We start from the raw sequence: 16927 nt of genomic DNA, 5'->3' as shown, positions 1-16927 counted from the left end.
TACCTCATTATTTTGTATGTTTTAAGTTCTGGTTTTCGTATTTTAAAGTTTCACTAAAGCAAAACAAAAAACGGATTTAAAAGCTGCTTCGAGTCGTGTTTACGTTTGTAGTTTGAAACTTTTATTTTGAATGGCATTATACTTATACTGTAGAACAATGTGTACACTGCCCTCCGGTGGATGAAACCTGTAACTGCACCTCTGTCTGTTATTAAAAATCACAATCACAGAAATACTTTATTGATCCCGGGGGGGATAAAAAAACATGTATCATGTCAAGACCTACAAAAAAGCCTCTTATACCTGAAATGTTATGATACATACATATCTATACAAAAGAAAAGAATAAAAGGCTGCTGCTGTAAAAATAAATAAAATAAAATAAAACTACAACAAAACAAACATACATATACACATAACTGGGGAGACTTAAACAACATCCTCCCACAACAATGCGAACCCCTGAACCCTTCCTCCTTCATCTCCCTCCAACTGTAACTCTTGTAGGACTTAACGCTGATCCACATAACTGAGGAGCAGCTTCACCAGTAAACCACAAAGGATGTCCACAAACAATGCAGTCAAACAGATCACATAACAACACCCCCAACTGAATGGTTACTGCAACTAAACATGTCAAACAAAAAGAGCAGAGTAGCTTAATAATGATGATAATAATAGAAGCCAAAAAGGTTCTTTCTTAGTTCAGTAGTTAAAAGAAATAAACTAAAACTTTTCCCTTTTCCTTAGAAAAAAATTAAAAAATTAAAAATAAAGTAAAATAAAATGATGGTTTTTACAACGCAGAGAATTTAATTAAAACGTGCCGAAAACGTTATAAGTTGTCACCTATTTGTTGAAAGATAAGCCTCAAACAAGTACATAAAACTTCTGGGCCTTTTATACAATATTTAAGGTAACATTAGTCAGAAAATACAGTCCAAACTTCTCTAGTCCTTTTCTCCAATATTTACGGTAATGACCTGTCAAAAGGCATCAGCTGATTAACACCAAGGAGTCTCCCATTGGCAGACAGTCTGTTTCCAGGTGGTATAAAAGTTATTTTCAGCCTGGTGTATCTGAATATTTCTGCATGGATCAATAATCAATACTGGAATTGTGTTTATTATTATGTTGTTATGTTGTTATTCAGGTTCAAGTTATCCCTAACTTGAACTGAAATTTCAGAATGCACCTAAAATGCACTTTAACCTTTACAGGTGAACTTAATGTCCACTTGTTCAATTACCCCTCTAGAACACTACGTTCTCTGAATGCTGGGCTACTTGTGGTTCCTATAGTCTCTAAAAGTAGAACAGGAGCCAGAGCCTTCAGTTACCAAGCTCCTCTCCTGTGGAACCAGCTTCCAGTTGTGGTTCTGGAGGCAGACACCCTCACCACATTCAAGAGTAGGCTTAAGACATTCCTCTTTGATAAAGCTTATAGTTAGGGCTGGATCAGACCATGGTCCTGCTTGACTGCCATTGCTAATATCACTGATATCATTGTTATTATTATTATTATTATTATTATTATTATAAGTATTATTATAGCTACGGTTACTGTTGTTGCTGTTGTCACTGCTCATCAGGGGCGGTCCTAGACCATTTGGGGCCCTAGGCGAGCTTTACTGATGGCGCCCCATCCCCACGAGAAAATAACTCATGTCCAAAGAATTGCACATTTATTTAAACAATGATAATACAAACAATATAACAATATGTGCAAAAGAATAAACCTGTTCAATAATAAATATATAAAAAATAACTTTTAAACATATTTTTAACAGTAGTGCAACATCTGAGAGCAGAAAGTGCACACTAAAGAACCAAAACAAAAAATTAAACTAACAATAAAACATTGTGTGCATTAGATAATGTAAAATGTGATGTGAGGTTGGCAGGAAGAGCAGCATGCTGTTGTTGTGTCTCTTCTGGTGGCTCTAGGTCCATAAACATAGAGAGAACACACAGGAGCAAATACATTGACTGGATGAGACATGGCACAACATATTGGCATTAAGTAAGTCAATACATTTTTATCTTCACAAACATTCACTGACACATTAAACTCACCTGAGGAAACCGGAGCAGCTGAGGTGCATGGCTGTTCCTGGTCTGATGATTCAGCTGCAGGTGGTCCCAAATATTTTAATAGTGAATCTAAAATGATAAAACAAACAAGAGTATTATCAACATGGAGAAAATAATTTCCATTGTTTCAAATGATATTATTATTAAGTTGCTAAGCATTTTAATTTTGACCTTTTAATATAAATTCACTTAGGCTGTGTCTGAAATCACTCACTCATTCCCTACTAGTCACTACATAGAGTCCCACACAGTGGACTATATAGGGAGTAGTGAGTGATACAGGACACAGCCTCAGTCCCATCTGCTCACAGCTCTATGTGCACACCTCTCTGCATAAACATACTCTACCTGTATATATCATTTATTATTATTATTATGCTCAACTTGTTTGATACAATATTCCATCAGTATGTAACTTATACTTATCTCTGTTCATCAGTATATAACATATGCTCATCTTTATCACCTCTGTCTATAAAGTCCACATGTTGATATCCTCATCTGCACATGAGGCACTGACTCACTCAGCACTTTACTAGTTTGCACTCTGGTTGGATGTAAAACTGTATTTCACGGGACTTGAACTTGACAGTAAAGTAAAAACTAATCCAAAACTGAATCTAATCTAATGTTGCTATATGGACAGTAATAATAGACTCTTCACATCCACTCAGTTTTAATTTCATAGCACACAAAGTGCTATATACTGTAGCAAGCATCAACTTGTACTGTGTTTTTCTCCAACCCAGGCCAACCCAGACCAACCCAGGCCAACCCAGGCCAACCCAGGCCAACCCAGGCCAACCCAGGCCAAGGCCAACCCAGGCCAACCCAGGCCAACCAAGGCCAACCCAGGCCAACCCAGGCCAACCAAGGCCAACCAAGGCCAACCCAGGCCAACCCAGGCCAAATATCCTGAATGTTTCGGTGAATTTAATAAATATATAATAAATAAATATATAATCAACATTAGGAACCTTCCTCTTTTACACCTTTCTCCTGCTCTTCTTTTCTGCGCTTTCCAAAGATGGACTGTAGCTGTAACCATAGTAACCATAGTAACTACAGTAACCATAGTAACCCGTCGACACACCGGTCACGTCACAGTCAATTCTTTTACTTGAGTTTAATTTATGTTTTATGTCTGTTGAAAAAATTATTAAGACATTATAATTTTATGTATGTCGCCTGTAGGAAGGACCGTCACTGCTGCTCATTGTCCCCATCGTTGCTGTTGTCATGTTCATCATCATCAGTCACTACTATTAGTGGAGTTGTTGCTGTGCACCTGTCTGTCTGTCTGTCTGTCTGTTTGTCTGTCTCTCTGTCTCTCTCTCTCCCTCTCTCTTCCGCTCGTCCACTCCCTCTCTGTCTGCTCGTCCTCGTCCTGTCTCCTTCTCTATCTGTCTCTTCCTCTCTCTCCCTCCCTCTCTCTCTGCTCTTCCTCTTTCTCTCTGTCTGCTCGTCCTCGTCCTCGTCCTCGATGTTGCATTCAGGTGCAATCGGGTTAAAGTACATTAAGTGTTGTCCGTTACGGTATTTCAAACCAGATGTTACGTAGCGAAAAAACGTAAACAATCTGGACGACGAGACGCCAATTAGTAATAGATTACACAAAATAATGTTCACTAAGTAATTAATATATATTTATTTCAGTCTTTGTCAACAATAGCAACAGTCCTACGATTCCAGCGGACGGTGTGTTTCTCCTGTCCGTTTGTCTGATGGTACTTAAACGCAACTGAAGGCACTTTCAAGAGAGTTGACAGTGACAGATACACTTTCATTGTCTCACATTGTCCTGTTTATGAACTATACTGATCCGACAGTGGACATGATGACACCTGTGACACTTTGTGTTCTGCTGTTTGTGGGAACTGTTACCGGTGAGTTTATTCTGTTATAAGTTCTTCTGATTTTAATAAGATGTAAGATTAATGTACCTTTATTGATCCATTATTTTAATCTTTACCTGGAGAGAGTTTGGGACTAGAATGAAATGTGACGGACATTTATTGGTTTGAAACATTGGACGAGACAGACTGAAGTGTAAACTTTAATATGTGTGGGATTATTATATTATTACAGTTGGAAAGAAAGAGAAATATTATTATTAATATTCGGTCAGGTGCAGTTACAACATTAACGATGTAACTGCATTTATATGGACAAAACACAAACGTGTTTAATTATCGTGATAATTAGTTATAGGTTGACAGATATTGATTAGTGTGAAAGTATTTATAAAAATGTTAAAGTGTTAAATATTGAATTATATTGGCTGCAGACAAGAAACAAGATTCACTGTAGGAATGGGTGAAAGGCTCTGTGCAGTGAGAGAAGGGGAGGGGTTATAGATGTCAAAGCACAGTGAGCCCGTGAACAGGAGGGAGGGAGGGGGGAGGGAGACGTGAGAGAGCAAGAGAAGACAGAGACTACACACTGGAAAGGAAGAAGTGACAGGAAACATTGTAAAGTTTGGACACATTTGAATTTACTGATAGTTCAAAGACAGAGTGTAACATTTCATATGGAGCAGCTTTTTGTCTAATTGAGTTGGGTCTTTGTTTTTATATTTTATCATTTATTTGGTGATAAATTAATTTAAGCAACAAAAAACCTGAGGAGCCACTTTGGAGTCGAAAGAGCCAGCTCTTTTTTTATATATTTTAAATTTTATATCCTTACTCTTCTACTTGTGTGTTGCCTCAGGGAGTCGAGCAAAGTACGATTTTCATTGTACGTAGAAACCACTGTGTTTCTTACTGTACATATGATAATAAACCTCTTGAATCTTGAATTAGCTCTCTGTCCCTTAGCATACAGTCAGGTCTCTGTGTCTTAGAATACATAAGAGAATTGGAAATACTGAAAACAGAGTGACCTGTAACAGAGCAGATGGAGCACTGGGGTAGATATACTGTGGGGTAGATACAGTAGCTAGACCTTTAGCTCTCTGTCTCATGCATTTTACTGTTTGTTGCTGTTGACAGGCTCCATTCTGGCTCCATCCTGCAGTATCATTTTTATTACACTTCACTGATAAACCGTTGTACAGAGTTACAATCATGATGTATCTGAATTTAAACAACTGGACTGAACGATGACAAACATTTTAAGGGGACGATCCTACAGCACAGATGGATCGATACAGAGACAGGACGACTCTCAACCATGAAGAGCTGAGCAGAGGAATCGTGACCCTGCTGATCTCCTCAGTACAACTGTCTGACAGCGGGCTGTACAAATGCTACATCCCAAAGCTGAAGGTTGGTTGTACCATCAAACTCACTGTCGGTAAGAGTTTAATACTTTAATTCCACATTTATTGAATGAAACTGCAGATAATGAAGAACTTTGATGTTTCTGTCATTTGAAAATGTGCCTCAAGAGTTTGTGTATCTCATTTGAAACAGTAGAAGAAGACCAACAGACCACAACTGGACCTCCAGAGGAAGACGTGACTGAGCCAAACAATGCCAGTAAATACATTCACTTTATTCTCTCTGAGATCTTCTGACTGTGTGAAAATGTGCTGCATTGATCTGAACATTCAATCTGAGCCTTTTTACACAATGAACACATTTAATTCTGTTAATATTTGTCAGATATTCTGACCTCTTTGGGCCTCAACCTGTTTTTGTCCACAGGCTGAAGCTCACTGCCCTCACTGTTATACAGAGCTTTCTACTTTCTTACTGTTTGTAGTAACACAGACATTTTAAAGCTGCTTTTATTTTATTCAACGTCTTCATTTTAACATCTTCTCTGATATTCTTTCAGATGTTGGGAACAGGTTTGCGGCTCGTGCTTGTATCATTACTGCTGCTGTTGTTACTCTCTACGTTCTCGTTGTTCTGGTTCTGTGAAAGTTGGGAAAGATCCGTAAGTGAAAGTGCAAACTCAGCTTTTTATGATCAAAATATAAAGTTTTATTTTCAGGAAAGTGATGAAGGATGAAACACTCGTCTGTTGTCGTTGTTCTTTTTTTGCTTTTAAGAAAAGAAAACTTCTTTTTGTTTTCTCTCAGAGAATTGTATGAAGAGGCTCAGAGGGAGGACGGAGCAAAGTCTGGAGACGGTTTCTGACGGATGTGAAAGGAGAATAATGTCAGTGTGATGTTTTTACCGGATGGTGCAGCTCTAGTGTTAGAGCCATGGAGAACATGAGGCTTATGTTTGCATTTTGTGCCTAATTAGTTAATATCTATTTTGCTTTAACTTATAAGGATGAATCATAACTGATATTTTGTTTAATCTTAATGTAATTAATGTCTATTCAGTAGATAAGGCTTTGTTATGCTCTTATTTTGTCCTGCTACTACAAACCGATACTGCCTTAAAGCCATGTGGGCACCTGTCGGCATTGTGACTTTGATACCCAGGATTTTGCTTAGCATTTTTTTTTTTACATCGGCCTCGTTTCCTTCTTGGATTTGCTTTGGAGTTTATTGCCTTACGACAAGCACGAGTACAGAAACTTTATGTCCTGCAAGAGTGGCGAATAGGTTGCCACTTCGTCTAGTTTTTGGTTCACTGAACTAACTTTTGTCCTTTTTATAAACAACAAAAAACAGCTTCTCTGTATAACGCCAGTTCCAACATTCACCACAAACATCCTCCAATATGATCACACAGCTGAATCAGTTTCAAAGGGAACCCTTTGACCTCTGACCTCAAGATGAATGAATGTAAACGGGTTCTACGGGTACCAACGAGTCTCCCATTGGCAGACGCTGTATGAGTCTGTTTCCAGGTGGTATAAAAGTTATTTTCAGCCTGGTGTATCTGAATATTTCTGCATACTGGGATCAATAATCAATACTGGAATTGTGTTTATTGTGAGTGACTGAGAGCTGAGTCAGCGTCTCTGATTCAACTTCAACAACTCTTCAATGTATTTTATATTTTATACTGTATTTACTTCCTGTTGCACTCGTACTGACTTCAGATCCATTAAACATCCGAACATATTTCTATTTTCTTCTCTTTTTTTTAACATTATGTTTATTGAGTTTTTCCATATTCATACATAACATAATGTACATTGTAAACATCTCTTTTCTTTTATATTGCTTTAATATAAAAGTACTGTTGTTGTTCTGTGTATGAAATCTGAGTCACAGCTGTCTGATAAATGCAGTAAACACACAAAAAAAATGCTTTTAAAAAGTATTTACTGCCCTGGAACATGTAGTGTGGCCCTTTAATGTCTCAGTGAAAACATCTTTAGATTTATATAAAATACACGGTGCAATAAGTATTCACACACTTTATCAGAACTAAATAATCAGTTGGTTTTATAGGTCAGATCAATAAATGGAAATAGGGTTTCAGTTGATTGTGGTATAAACACACCTGAACCTGGAGGCTCATTTTCTGTCAAAAACACATTAAATAAGATTCAATGTTGTTAAACAATAAAACTTACAAAGGAAGGAAAACTTCTCATTATGTTTTACATTAATATTTTATTTCAACTTTTATTTTAATAATAAACTCACATAATAGACAGAAATGAGGGTTTTAATCTGCAGTTGTTGAGATAAAAACTATCATTTAAAACCTGTTACAGACGCCAAATATTCAGATTATTTCTACTATAAAAGAACCTTTACAACTAAAACTAATCACAACTATTTCTAACTGTTCAGTTTTATAAGACTGGAGGTTTAATCTGCTGTTACAGTGAGTTATGGTGGCCCTGGAGGGACAAAAAGGAAGCAGAGAACACAGACTTTATGTTTATATAAAGATTTATTTAATATAGATTTATTCATATAAAGCTTTAGGGAAAGTGTTTCATAGTGCTGACATTGTACAAAAGATCACACACAAACAACAATACAACAAAATTCAATTCAATTCAATTCAATTCAATTTTATTTGTATAGCGCCAATTCATAACAGAAGTTATCTGAGGACACTTTTCAAATAGAGCAGGTCTAGACCGAACAACAAAAACATCCATCAATTGATTCCAACATAAACAAACAAACAATTATATGAAAATTAATGTGAAATATTGTTGATTTTGACTCACAATCTGCAGATTAACAGTGAAGACTGAACAGAAAAATTCATTATTAAGCATCGTCTCACTTCCAGTCAATTAAATAATAGTGACATTTAAATATAAATATATCAAAATAATTAATTCTGGGACCTGAGAAATGTTTACAATGTGCATATTGATGGACATACAAACAACGTGTGCACGTTCCAGTCGGGCTCATATTGTGAGAACAGGAGTAAAGAAAGAGCGTTTTATACAAGAGCGCTGGAATAAGTTGGTAACAGAGAGACAGAAGCATTAAGACTAATGTCAGACAGTGAATTAAACACTGGCAGAGATTTACTTTCTGTTTACTTTTGATAGAAGTGCCTCTAAACAATAAGAGCTGGAATTAAGGGAAGATTTGAGCTGAAGCTCTTTTCTCAACAAGGCACTTCTGGACCAAATTAACTCAGAGTTTAAGATCCGCAACGACTTCACTCGCCAATATCGACCACCGACTCTCTCTGAACCTTTCCTGCAACGTTGGGTTGGTCTGTTGTTGTTGTTGTTGTTGTTGTTGTTTGAGGCATCAGGTGGTTCCTTTCAGAGTGCTGTTTATACGGTGCATTATTAGACAGTAGATCAGCTCAGTGTATGTGAAATATTAAGGTTAAAATGCCCTCTGCTCCACACTCTCAACCCAAACTCCATTCACGGTCTACCACTCTCTTGTTTCCACTCTGTGCTGCTGTTGGGGATATTCCTTAAACTCATGTACTTCTGCAAAAGCCACAAATTTACAACTAACCCTCTTCGGACTGACGTGACCACTGTGAAGTCAGTTTCAGTTTCCACTAGAAATGGATGATACATAAGTGCAGTTTCAGTATTTTGTATCAAATAAAGAATTAAAAAACACAAAACTATCAAATTGTTTACAGAATTAAAACTAATAAACAGAATTACATTAGAAAGTGGAGCTAATTTGAATTGCTTTGTGTTCTGTTGGGTAGCTGGTCTGGGAATCATCGGATAATCTGTGATTCATTTGTCATTTTAAAAGAAAAAAACAGACCGTTTTTGATTTATTTTTATTTTTACCAATTTATCATTATTACTTTTTCCATTAAAAATAAAAAAAACGTCACGTTGTTTCTGAACTTTAAACCAAAAACAAAATCAATCAAAATGTCTCATTTTGGAAAGAACGAAGGACAGACAGGAAGTTTAGTAGTAGACATTTAAAAATAAAAATAAAAGCACAATATCTATCACCTACGGCTTAATGGATCTGAAGTCAGTACGAGTGCAACAGGAAGTAAATACAGTATAAAATATAAAATACATTGAAGAGTTGTTGAAGTTGAATCAGAGGCGCTGACTCAGCTCTCAGTCACTCCCAATAAACACAATTCCAGTATTGATTATTGATCCCAGTATGCAGAAATATTCAGATACACCAGGCTGAAAATAACTTTTATACCACCTGGAAACAGACTCATACAGCGTCTGCCAATGGGAGACTCGTTGGTACCCGTAGAACCCGTTTACATTCATTCATCTTGAGGTCAGAGGTCAAAGGGTTCCCTTTGAAACTGATTCAGCTGTGTGATCATATTGGAGGATGTTTGTGGTGAATGTTGGAACTGGCGTTATACGGAGAAGCTGTTTTTTGTTGTTTATAAAAAGGACAAAAGTTAGTTCATTGTACCAAAAACTAGATGAAGTGGCAACATATTCGCCACTCTTGCAGGACATAAAGTTTCTGTACTCGTGCTTGTCGTAAGGCAATAAACTCCAAAGCAAATCCAAGAAGGAAACGAGGCCAATGTCAAAAAAAAAAATGCTAAGCAAAATCCTGGGTATCAAAGCCACAATGCCGACAGGTGCCCACATGGCTAGTTTACTACAGTTCACTACAATAAGCTGCGCTTTAAGGCAGTATCGGTTTGTAGTAGCAGGACAAAATAAGAGCATAACAAAGCCTTATCTACTGAATAGACATTAATTACATTAAGATTAAACAAAATATCAGTTATGATTCATCCTTATAAGTTAAAGCAAAATAGATATTAACTAAATTAGGCATAAAATGCAAACATAAGCCTCTTGTTCTCCATGGCTCTAACACTAGAGCTGCACCATCCGGTAAAAACATCACACTGACATTATTCTCCTTTCACATCCGTCAGAAACCGTCTCCAGACTTTGCTCCGTCCTCCCTCTGAGCCTCTTCATACAATTCTCTGAGAGAAAACAAAAGAAGTTTTCTTTTCTTAAAAGCAAAAAAAGAACAACCACAACAGACGAGTGTTTCATCCTTCATCACTTTCCTGAAAATAAAACTTTATATTTTGATAATAAAAAGCTGAGTTTGCACTTTCACTTACGGATCTTTCCCAACTTTCACAGAACCAGAACAACGAGAACGTAGAGAGTAACAACAGCAGCAGTAACAATATGAGCACGAGCCACAAACCTGTTCCCAACATCTGAAAGAATATCAGAGAAGATGTTAAAATGAAGACGTTGAATAAAATAAAAGCAGCTTTAAAATGTCTGTGTTACTACAAACAGTAAGAAAGTAGAAAGCTCTGTATAACAGTGAGGGCAGTGAGCTTCAGCCTGTGGACAAAAACAGGTTGAGGCCCCAAGAGGTCAAAATATCTGACAAATATTAACAGAATTAAATGTGTTCATTGTGTAAAAGGCTCAGATTGAATGTTCAGATCAATGCAGCACATTTTCACACCAGAAGATCTCAGAGAGAATAAAGTGAATGTATTTACTGGCATTGTTTGGCTCAGCCACATCTTCCTCTGGAGGTCCAGTTGTGCTCTGTTGGTCTTCTTCTACTGTTTCAAATGAGATACACAAACTCTTGAGGCACATTTTCAAATGACAGAAACATCAAAGTTCTTCATTATCTGCAGTTTCATTCAATAAATGTGGAATTAAAGTATTAAACTCTTACCGACAGTGAGTTTGATGGTACAACCAACCTTCAGCTTTGGGATGTAGCATTTGTACAGCCCGCTGTCAGACAGTTGTACTGAGGAGATCAGCAGGGTCACGATTCCTCTGCTCAGCTCTTCATGGTTGAGAGTCGTCCTGTCTCTGTATCGATCCATCTGTGCTGTAGGATCGTCCCCTTTACTTCGATATACGTGGACTTCACGGGGCTCCTTGAGGTCGACTCTGCTCCAATCCAATGTGTAAGCAGACAAGTTGACTGGAGGATGCAGACGACACTGAAGCGTCACATCATCTCCTTCTGCTGCACTGACTGACTGACTCCTGCAGGTGACGCTGTACTTTCCTGTGGAAACATTAAACTGTTGAAAGCCTCTGAGGGACAGACGTCTTTTCAGCATTTAAAATGTTTGTCATCGTTCAGTCCAGTTGTTTAAATTCAGATACATCTGATTGTAACTCTGTACAACGGTTTATCAGTGAAGTGTAATAAAAATGATACTGCAGGATGGAGCCAGAATGGAGCCTGTCAACAGCAACAAACAGTAAAATGCATGAGACAGAGAGCTAAAGGTCTAGCTACTGTATCTACCCCACAGTATATCTACCCCAGTGCTCCATCTGCTCTGTTACAGGTCTCTCTGTTTTCAGTATTTCTAAGTCTCTTATGTATTCTAAGACACAGAGACCTGACTGTATGCTAAGGGACAGAGAGCTAATTCAAGATTCAAGAGGTTTATTATCATATGTACAGTAAGAAACACAGTGGTTTCTACGTACAATGAAAATCTAGTTTGCTCGACTCCCTGAGGCAACACACAAGTAGAAGAGTAAGGATATAAAAGTTAAAAATATATATATATAAAAAAAGAGCTGGCTCTTTCGACTCCAAAGTGGCTCCTCAGGTTTTTTGTTGCTTAAATTAATTTATCACCAAATAAATGATAAAATACAAAAACAAAGACCCAACTCAATTAGACAGGAAGCTGCTCCATATGAAATGTTACACTCTGTCTTTGAACTATCAGTAAATTCAAATGTGTCCAAACTTTACTATGTTTCCTGTCACTTCTTCCTTTCCAGTGTGTAGTCTCTGTCTATGTAGTAGTTCTCTTGCTCTCTCACGTCTCCCTCTCTCTCTCCCTCCCTCCTAATCACGTGCTCACTGTGCTGTGTGTGTCTATAACCAATCCCCCTCTCTCCCCGCTCAGAGCGCTCCCCCCCAAGTTACTGCAGAGCGACCAATCCCTACAGTGACTCTTGTCCTGTTAGTTTCTTGTCTTGTCTTCTTGTTTCTTGTATAATTCAATATTTAACACTTTAACATTTTTATAAATACTTTCACACTAATCAATATCTGTCAACCTATAACTAATTATCACGATAATTAAACACGTTTGTGTTTTGTCCATATAAATGCAGTTACATCGTTAATGTTGTTACTGCATCTGACCGAATATTAATAATAATATTTCTCTTTCTTTCCAACTGTAATAATATAATAATCCCACACATATTAAAGTTTACACTTCAGTCTGTCTCGTCCAATGTTTCAAACCAATAAATGTCCGTCACATTTCATTCTAGTCCCAAACTCTCTCCAGGTAAAGATTAAAATAATGGATCAATAAAGGTACATTAATCTTACATCTTATTAAAATAAGAAGAACTTATAACAGAATAAACTCACCGGTAACAGTTCCCACAAACAGCAGAACACAAAGTGTCACAGGTGTCATCATGTCCACTGTCGGATCAGTATAGTTCATAAACAGGACAATGTGAGACAATGAAAGTGTATCTGTCAGTCTCAACTATCCTGAAAGGGGCGTTCAGCTGCTGAAAGTTTTGTTTTGATGCGTTTATGTACCATCAGACAAACGGACATCACCTTCCTCACAGGAGAAACACACCGTCCGCTGGAATCGTAGGACTGTTGCTATTGTTGACAAAGACTGAAATAAATATATATTAATTACTTAGTGAACATTATTTTGTGTAATCTATTACTAATTGGCGTCTCGTCGTCCAGATTGTTTATGTTTTTTCGCTACGTAACATCTGGTTTGAAATACCGTAACGGAGTACCCGATTGCACCTGAATGCAACATAAACCTACAGTCCATCACTGAAAGGCGGAGAGGAGGAGGAGGAGACACGGAAAGAGGAAGAGAGAGAGGAGCAGACAAAGATGGAGTGGACGAGCAGACAGAGAGGCAGATAGATAGGGAGACAGGAAGTGGTTACTATGTAGTTACTATGGTTACAGCTACAGTCCATCTTTGGAAAGCGCAGAAAAGAAGAGCAGGAGAAAGGTGTGAAAGAGGAAGGTTCCTAATGTTGATTATATATTTATTTATTATATATTTATTAAATTCACCGAAACATTCAGGATATTATCAGCATTATCAGCAGTAGCATCTTCTTACTAGTAAGCTGACGTTAAGCAGCAGTGAGGGCCAGGTTTGGTTATTAACATGCAGTCATAATAAGACTGGTTCAGACTGCTGGCCTGGGTTGGCCTGGGTTGACCTGGGTTGGCCTGGGTTGGCCTGGACTGGAGAAAAACACTGTACAAGTTGATGCTACCTACAGTATATAGCACTTTGTGTGCTATGAAATTAAAACTGAGTGGATGTGAAGAGTCTATTATTACTGTCCATATAGCAACATTAGATTAGATTCAGTTTTGGATTAGTTTTAACTTTACTGTCAAGTTCAAGTCCCGTGAAATACAGTTTTACATCCAACCAGAGTGCAAACTAGTAAAGTGCTGAGTGAGTCAGTGCCTCATGTGCAGATGAGGATATCAACATGTGGACTTTATAGACAGAGGTGATAAAGATGAGCATATGTTATATACTGATGAACAGAGATAAGTATAAGTTACATACTGATGGAATATTGTATCAAACAAGTTGAGCATAATAATAATAATAAATGATATATACAGGTAGAGTATGTTTATGCAGAGAGGTGTGCACATAGAGCTGTGAGCAGATGGGACTGAGGCTGTGTCCTGTATCACTCACTACTCCCTCTATAGTCCACTGTGTGGGACTCTATGTAGTGACTAGAAGGGAATGAGTGAGTGATTTCAGACACAGCCTAAGTGAATTTATATTAAAAGTCAAAATTAAAATGCTTAGCAACTTAATAATAATATCATTTGAAACAATGGAAATGATTTACTCCATGTTGATAATACTCTTGTTTGTTTTATCATTTTAGATTCACTATTAAAATATTTGGGACCACCTGCAGCTGAATCATCAGACCAGGAACAGCCATGCACCTCAGCTGCTCCGGTTTCCTCAGGTGAGTTTAATGTGTCAGTGAATGTTTGTGAAGATAAAAATGTATTGACTTACTTAATGCCAATATGTTGTGCCATGTCTCATCCAGTCAATGTATTTGCTCCTGTGTGTTCTCTCTATGTTTATGGACCTAGAGCCACCAGAAGAGACACAACAACAGCATGCTGCTCTTCCTGCCAACCTCACATCACATTTTACATTATCTAATGCACACAATGTTTTATTGTTAGTTTAATTTTTTGTTTTGATTCTTTAGTGTGCACTTTCTGCTCTCAGATGTTGCACTATTGTTAAAAATATGTTTAAAAGTTATTTTTTTGTATATTTATTATTGAACAGGTTTATTCTTTTGCACATATTGTTATATTGTTTGTATTATCATTGTTTAAATAAATGTGCAATTCTTTGGACATGAGTTCTTTTCTGGTGGGGATGGGGCGCCATCAGTAAAGCTCGCCTAGGGCACCAAATGGTCTAGGACCGCCCCTGATGAGCAGTGACAACAGCAACAACAGTAACCGTAGCTATAATAATACTTATAATAATAATAATAATAATAATAATAATAATAATGATATCAGTGATATTAGCAATCGCAGTCAAGCAGGACCATGGTCTGATCCAGCCCTAACTATAAGCTTTATCAAAGAGGAATGTCTTAAGCCTACTCTTGAATGTGGTGAGGGTGTCTGCCTCCAGAACCACAACTGGAAGCTGGTTCCACAGGAGAGGAGCTTGGTAACTGAAGGCTCTGGCTCCTGTTCTACTTTTAGAGACTATAGGAACCACAAGTAGCCCAGCATTCAGAGAACGTAGTGTTCTAGAGGGGTAATTGAACAAGTGGACATTAAGTTCACCTGTAAAGGTTAAAGTGCATTTTAGGTGCATTCTGAAATTTCAGTTCAAGTTAGGGATAACTTGAACCTGAATAACAACATAATAATAAACACAATTCCAGTATTGATTATTGATCCATGCAGAAATATTCAGATACACCAGGCTGAAAATAACTTTTATACCACCTGGAAACAGACTGTCTGCCAATGGGAGACTCCTTGGTACCCGTTAATCAGCTGATGCCTTTTGACAGGTCATTACCGTAAATATTGGAGAAAAGGACTAGAGAAGTTTGGACTGTATTTTCTGACTAATGTTACCTTAAATATTGTATAAAAGGCCCAGAAGTTTTATGTACTTGTTTGAGGCTTATCTTTCAACAAATAGGTGACAACTTATAACGTTTTGGGCACGTTTTGATTAAATTCTCTGCGTTTTAAAAACCATCATTTTATTTTACTTTATTTTTAATTTTTTAATTTTTTTTAATTAAAAGGGAAAAGTTTTAGTTTATTTCTTTTAACTACAGAACTAAGAAAGAACCTTTTTGGCTTCTATTATTATCATTATTAAGCTACTCTGCTCTTTTTGTTTGACATGTTTAGTTGCAGTAACCATTCAGTTGGGGGTGTTGTTATGTGATCTGTTTGACTGCATTGTTTGTGGACATCCTTTGTGGTTTACTGGTGAAGCTGCTCCTCAGTTATGTGGATCAGCGTTAAGTCCTACAAGAGTTACAGTTGGAGGGAGATGAAGGAGGAAGGGTTCAGGGGTTCGCATTGTTGTGGGAGGATGTTGTTTAAGTCTCCCCAGTTATGTGTATATGTATGTTTGTTTTGTTGTAGTTTTATTTTATTTTATTTATTTTTACAGCAGCAGCCTTTTATTCTTTTCTTTTGTATAGATATGTATGTATCATAACTGTAACTCCTCTAACATATAAATCTGGAGCTGGAATGTCAGGGGTCTCCGGAGAATTACAAAAGTAAAACAAGCTATGAGTAGGATTAGACATCTCGAATCTAAAATCATATTTTTTTTTTTTTAACCCACCTGACAATTGAAGACAGAGGAATATCTTTAGGAATATCTTTCCTGACTTTGTCTACCATGAACGGATTTTTTATTTTAGGAGGGGACTTCAATTGTGCTTTAAATCCAACAATAGAGCGTTCAACGGGCTGTGACACCAGTGGCGGAACTAGACTTTTGTACAAGGGGTGGCCAGAGGGTGGTCAAGGCTTTATGAGGGGGGCCATATACTAGGCCTAATAAAGGAAAATCCTGGTTCCATTTCAGGTGTAAGAGGCTTTTTTGTAGGTCTTGACATGATACATGTTTTTTTTAAAGATCTCATTATTATTTATATTTCGTATAATGTGTTTTTTACTAACTTGAGCAACTGTAACGCAACCAATCCCCCCCCCCCCCATCAATAAAGTATTTCTGTGATTGTGATTTTTAATAACAGACAGAGGTGCAGTTACATGTTTCATCCACCAGAGGGCAGTGTACACATTGTTCTACAGTATAAGTATAATGCCATTCAAAATAAAAGTTTCAAACTACAAACGTAAACACGACTCGAAGCAGCTTTTAAATCCGTTTTTTGTTTTGCTTTAGTGAAACTTTAAAATACGAAAACCAGAACTTAAATCAAACAAAATAAAAATATGAATTATATTTGTGATAGTAATAACAATAATGAAT

The 16927-nt window shown here is 37.2% G+C and overlaps 1 protein-coding gene and 3 long non-coding RNA genes across 4 annotated transcripts; 2 read left to right on the top strand and 2 right to left on the bottom strand.

Annotated features, from left to right (window-relative positions):
* Positions 1–1667: 1667 nt before the first annotated feature.
* On the bottom strand, positions 1668–3581 carry LOC127362202 (uncharacterized). Its single transcript, XR_007884394.1, has 3 exons — positions 3071–3581; positions 2076–2162; positions 1668–1942 (listed from the first exon to the last, which is right to left on the bottom strand). It is a non-coding gene; the product is annotated as an uncharacterized LOC127362202 (long non-coding RNA).
* A 260-nt stretch (positions 3582–3841) lies between these two features.
* On the top strand, positions 3842–7056 carry LOC127362199 (uncharacterized). Its single transcript, XR_007884393.1, has 5 exons — positions 3842–3979; positions 5214–5390; positions 5510–5575; positions 5877–5978; positions 6124–7056. It is a non-coding gene; the product is annotated as an uncharacterized LOC127362199 (long non-coding RNA).
* A 936-nt stretch (positions 7057–7992) lies between these two features.
* On the bottom strand, positions 7993–12871 carry LOC127362185 (V-set domain-containing T-cell activation inhibitor 1-like). Its single transcript, XM_051397613.1, has 5 exons — positions 12754–12871; positions 11065–11409; positions 10880–10945; positions 10481–10582; positions 7993–10336 (listed from the first exon to the last, which is right to left on the bottom strand). Exons 1-4 carry the CDS (start codon positions 12830–12832, stop codon positions 10497–10499), a joined length of 576 nt encoding a protein of 191 aa, XP_051253573.1. The 5' UTR covers positions 12833–12871; the 3' UTR covers positions 7993–10336; positions 10481–10496.
* A 439-nt stretch (positions 12872–13310) lies between these two features.
* Positions 13311–14790, top strand: LOC127362233 (uncharacterized). The gene is made up of 3 exons (XR_007884400.1): positions 13311–13393; positions 14295–14381; positions 14515–14790. It is a non-coding gene; the product is annotated as an uncharacterized LOC127362233 (long non-coding RNA).
* Positions 14791–16927: the final 2137 nt, after the last annotated feature.

Source organism: Dicentrarchus labrax, unplaced genomic scaffold (assembly GCF_905237075.1).
Source record: "Dicentrarchus labrax unplaced genomic scaffold, dlabrax2021, whole genome shotgun sequence".
Lineage (NCBI taxonomy): Eukaryota > Metazoa > Chordata > Actinopteri > Moronidae > Dicentrarchus > Dicentrarchus labrax.
Note: the sequence above shows the minus strand (reverse complement) of the source record. Positions and strands in the feature narration are given on the sequence as shown.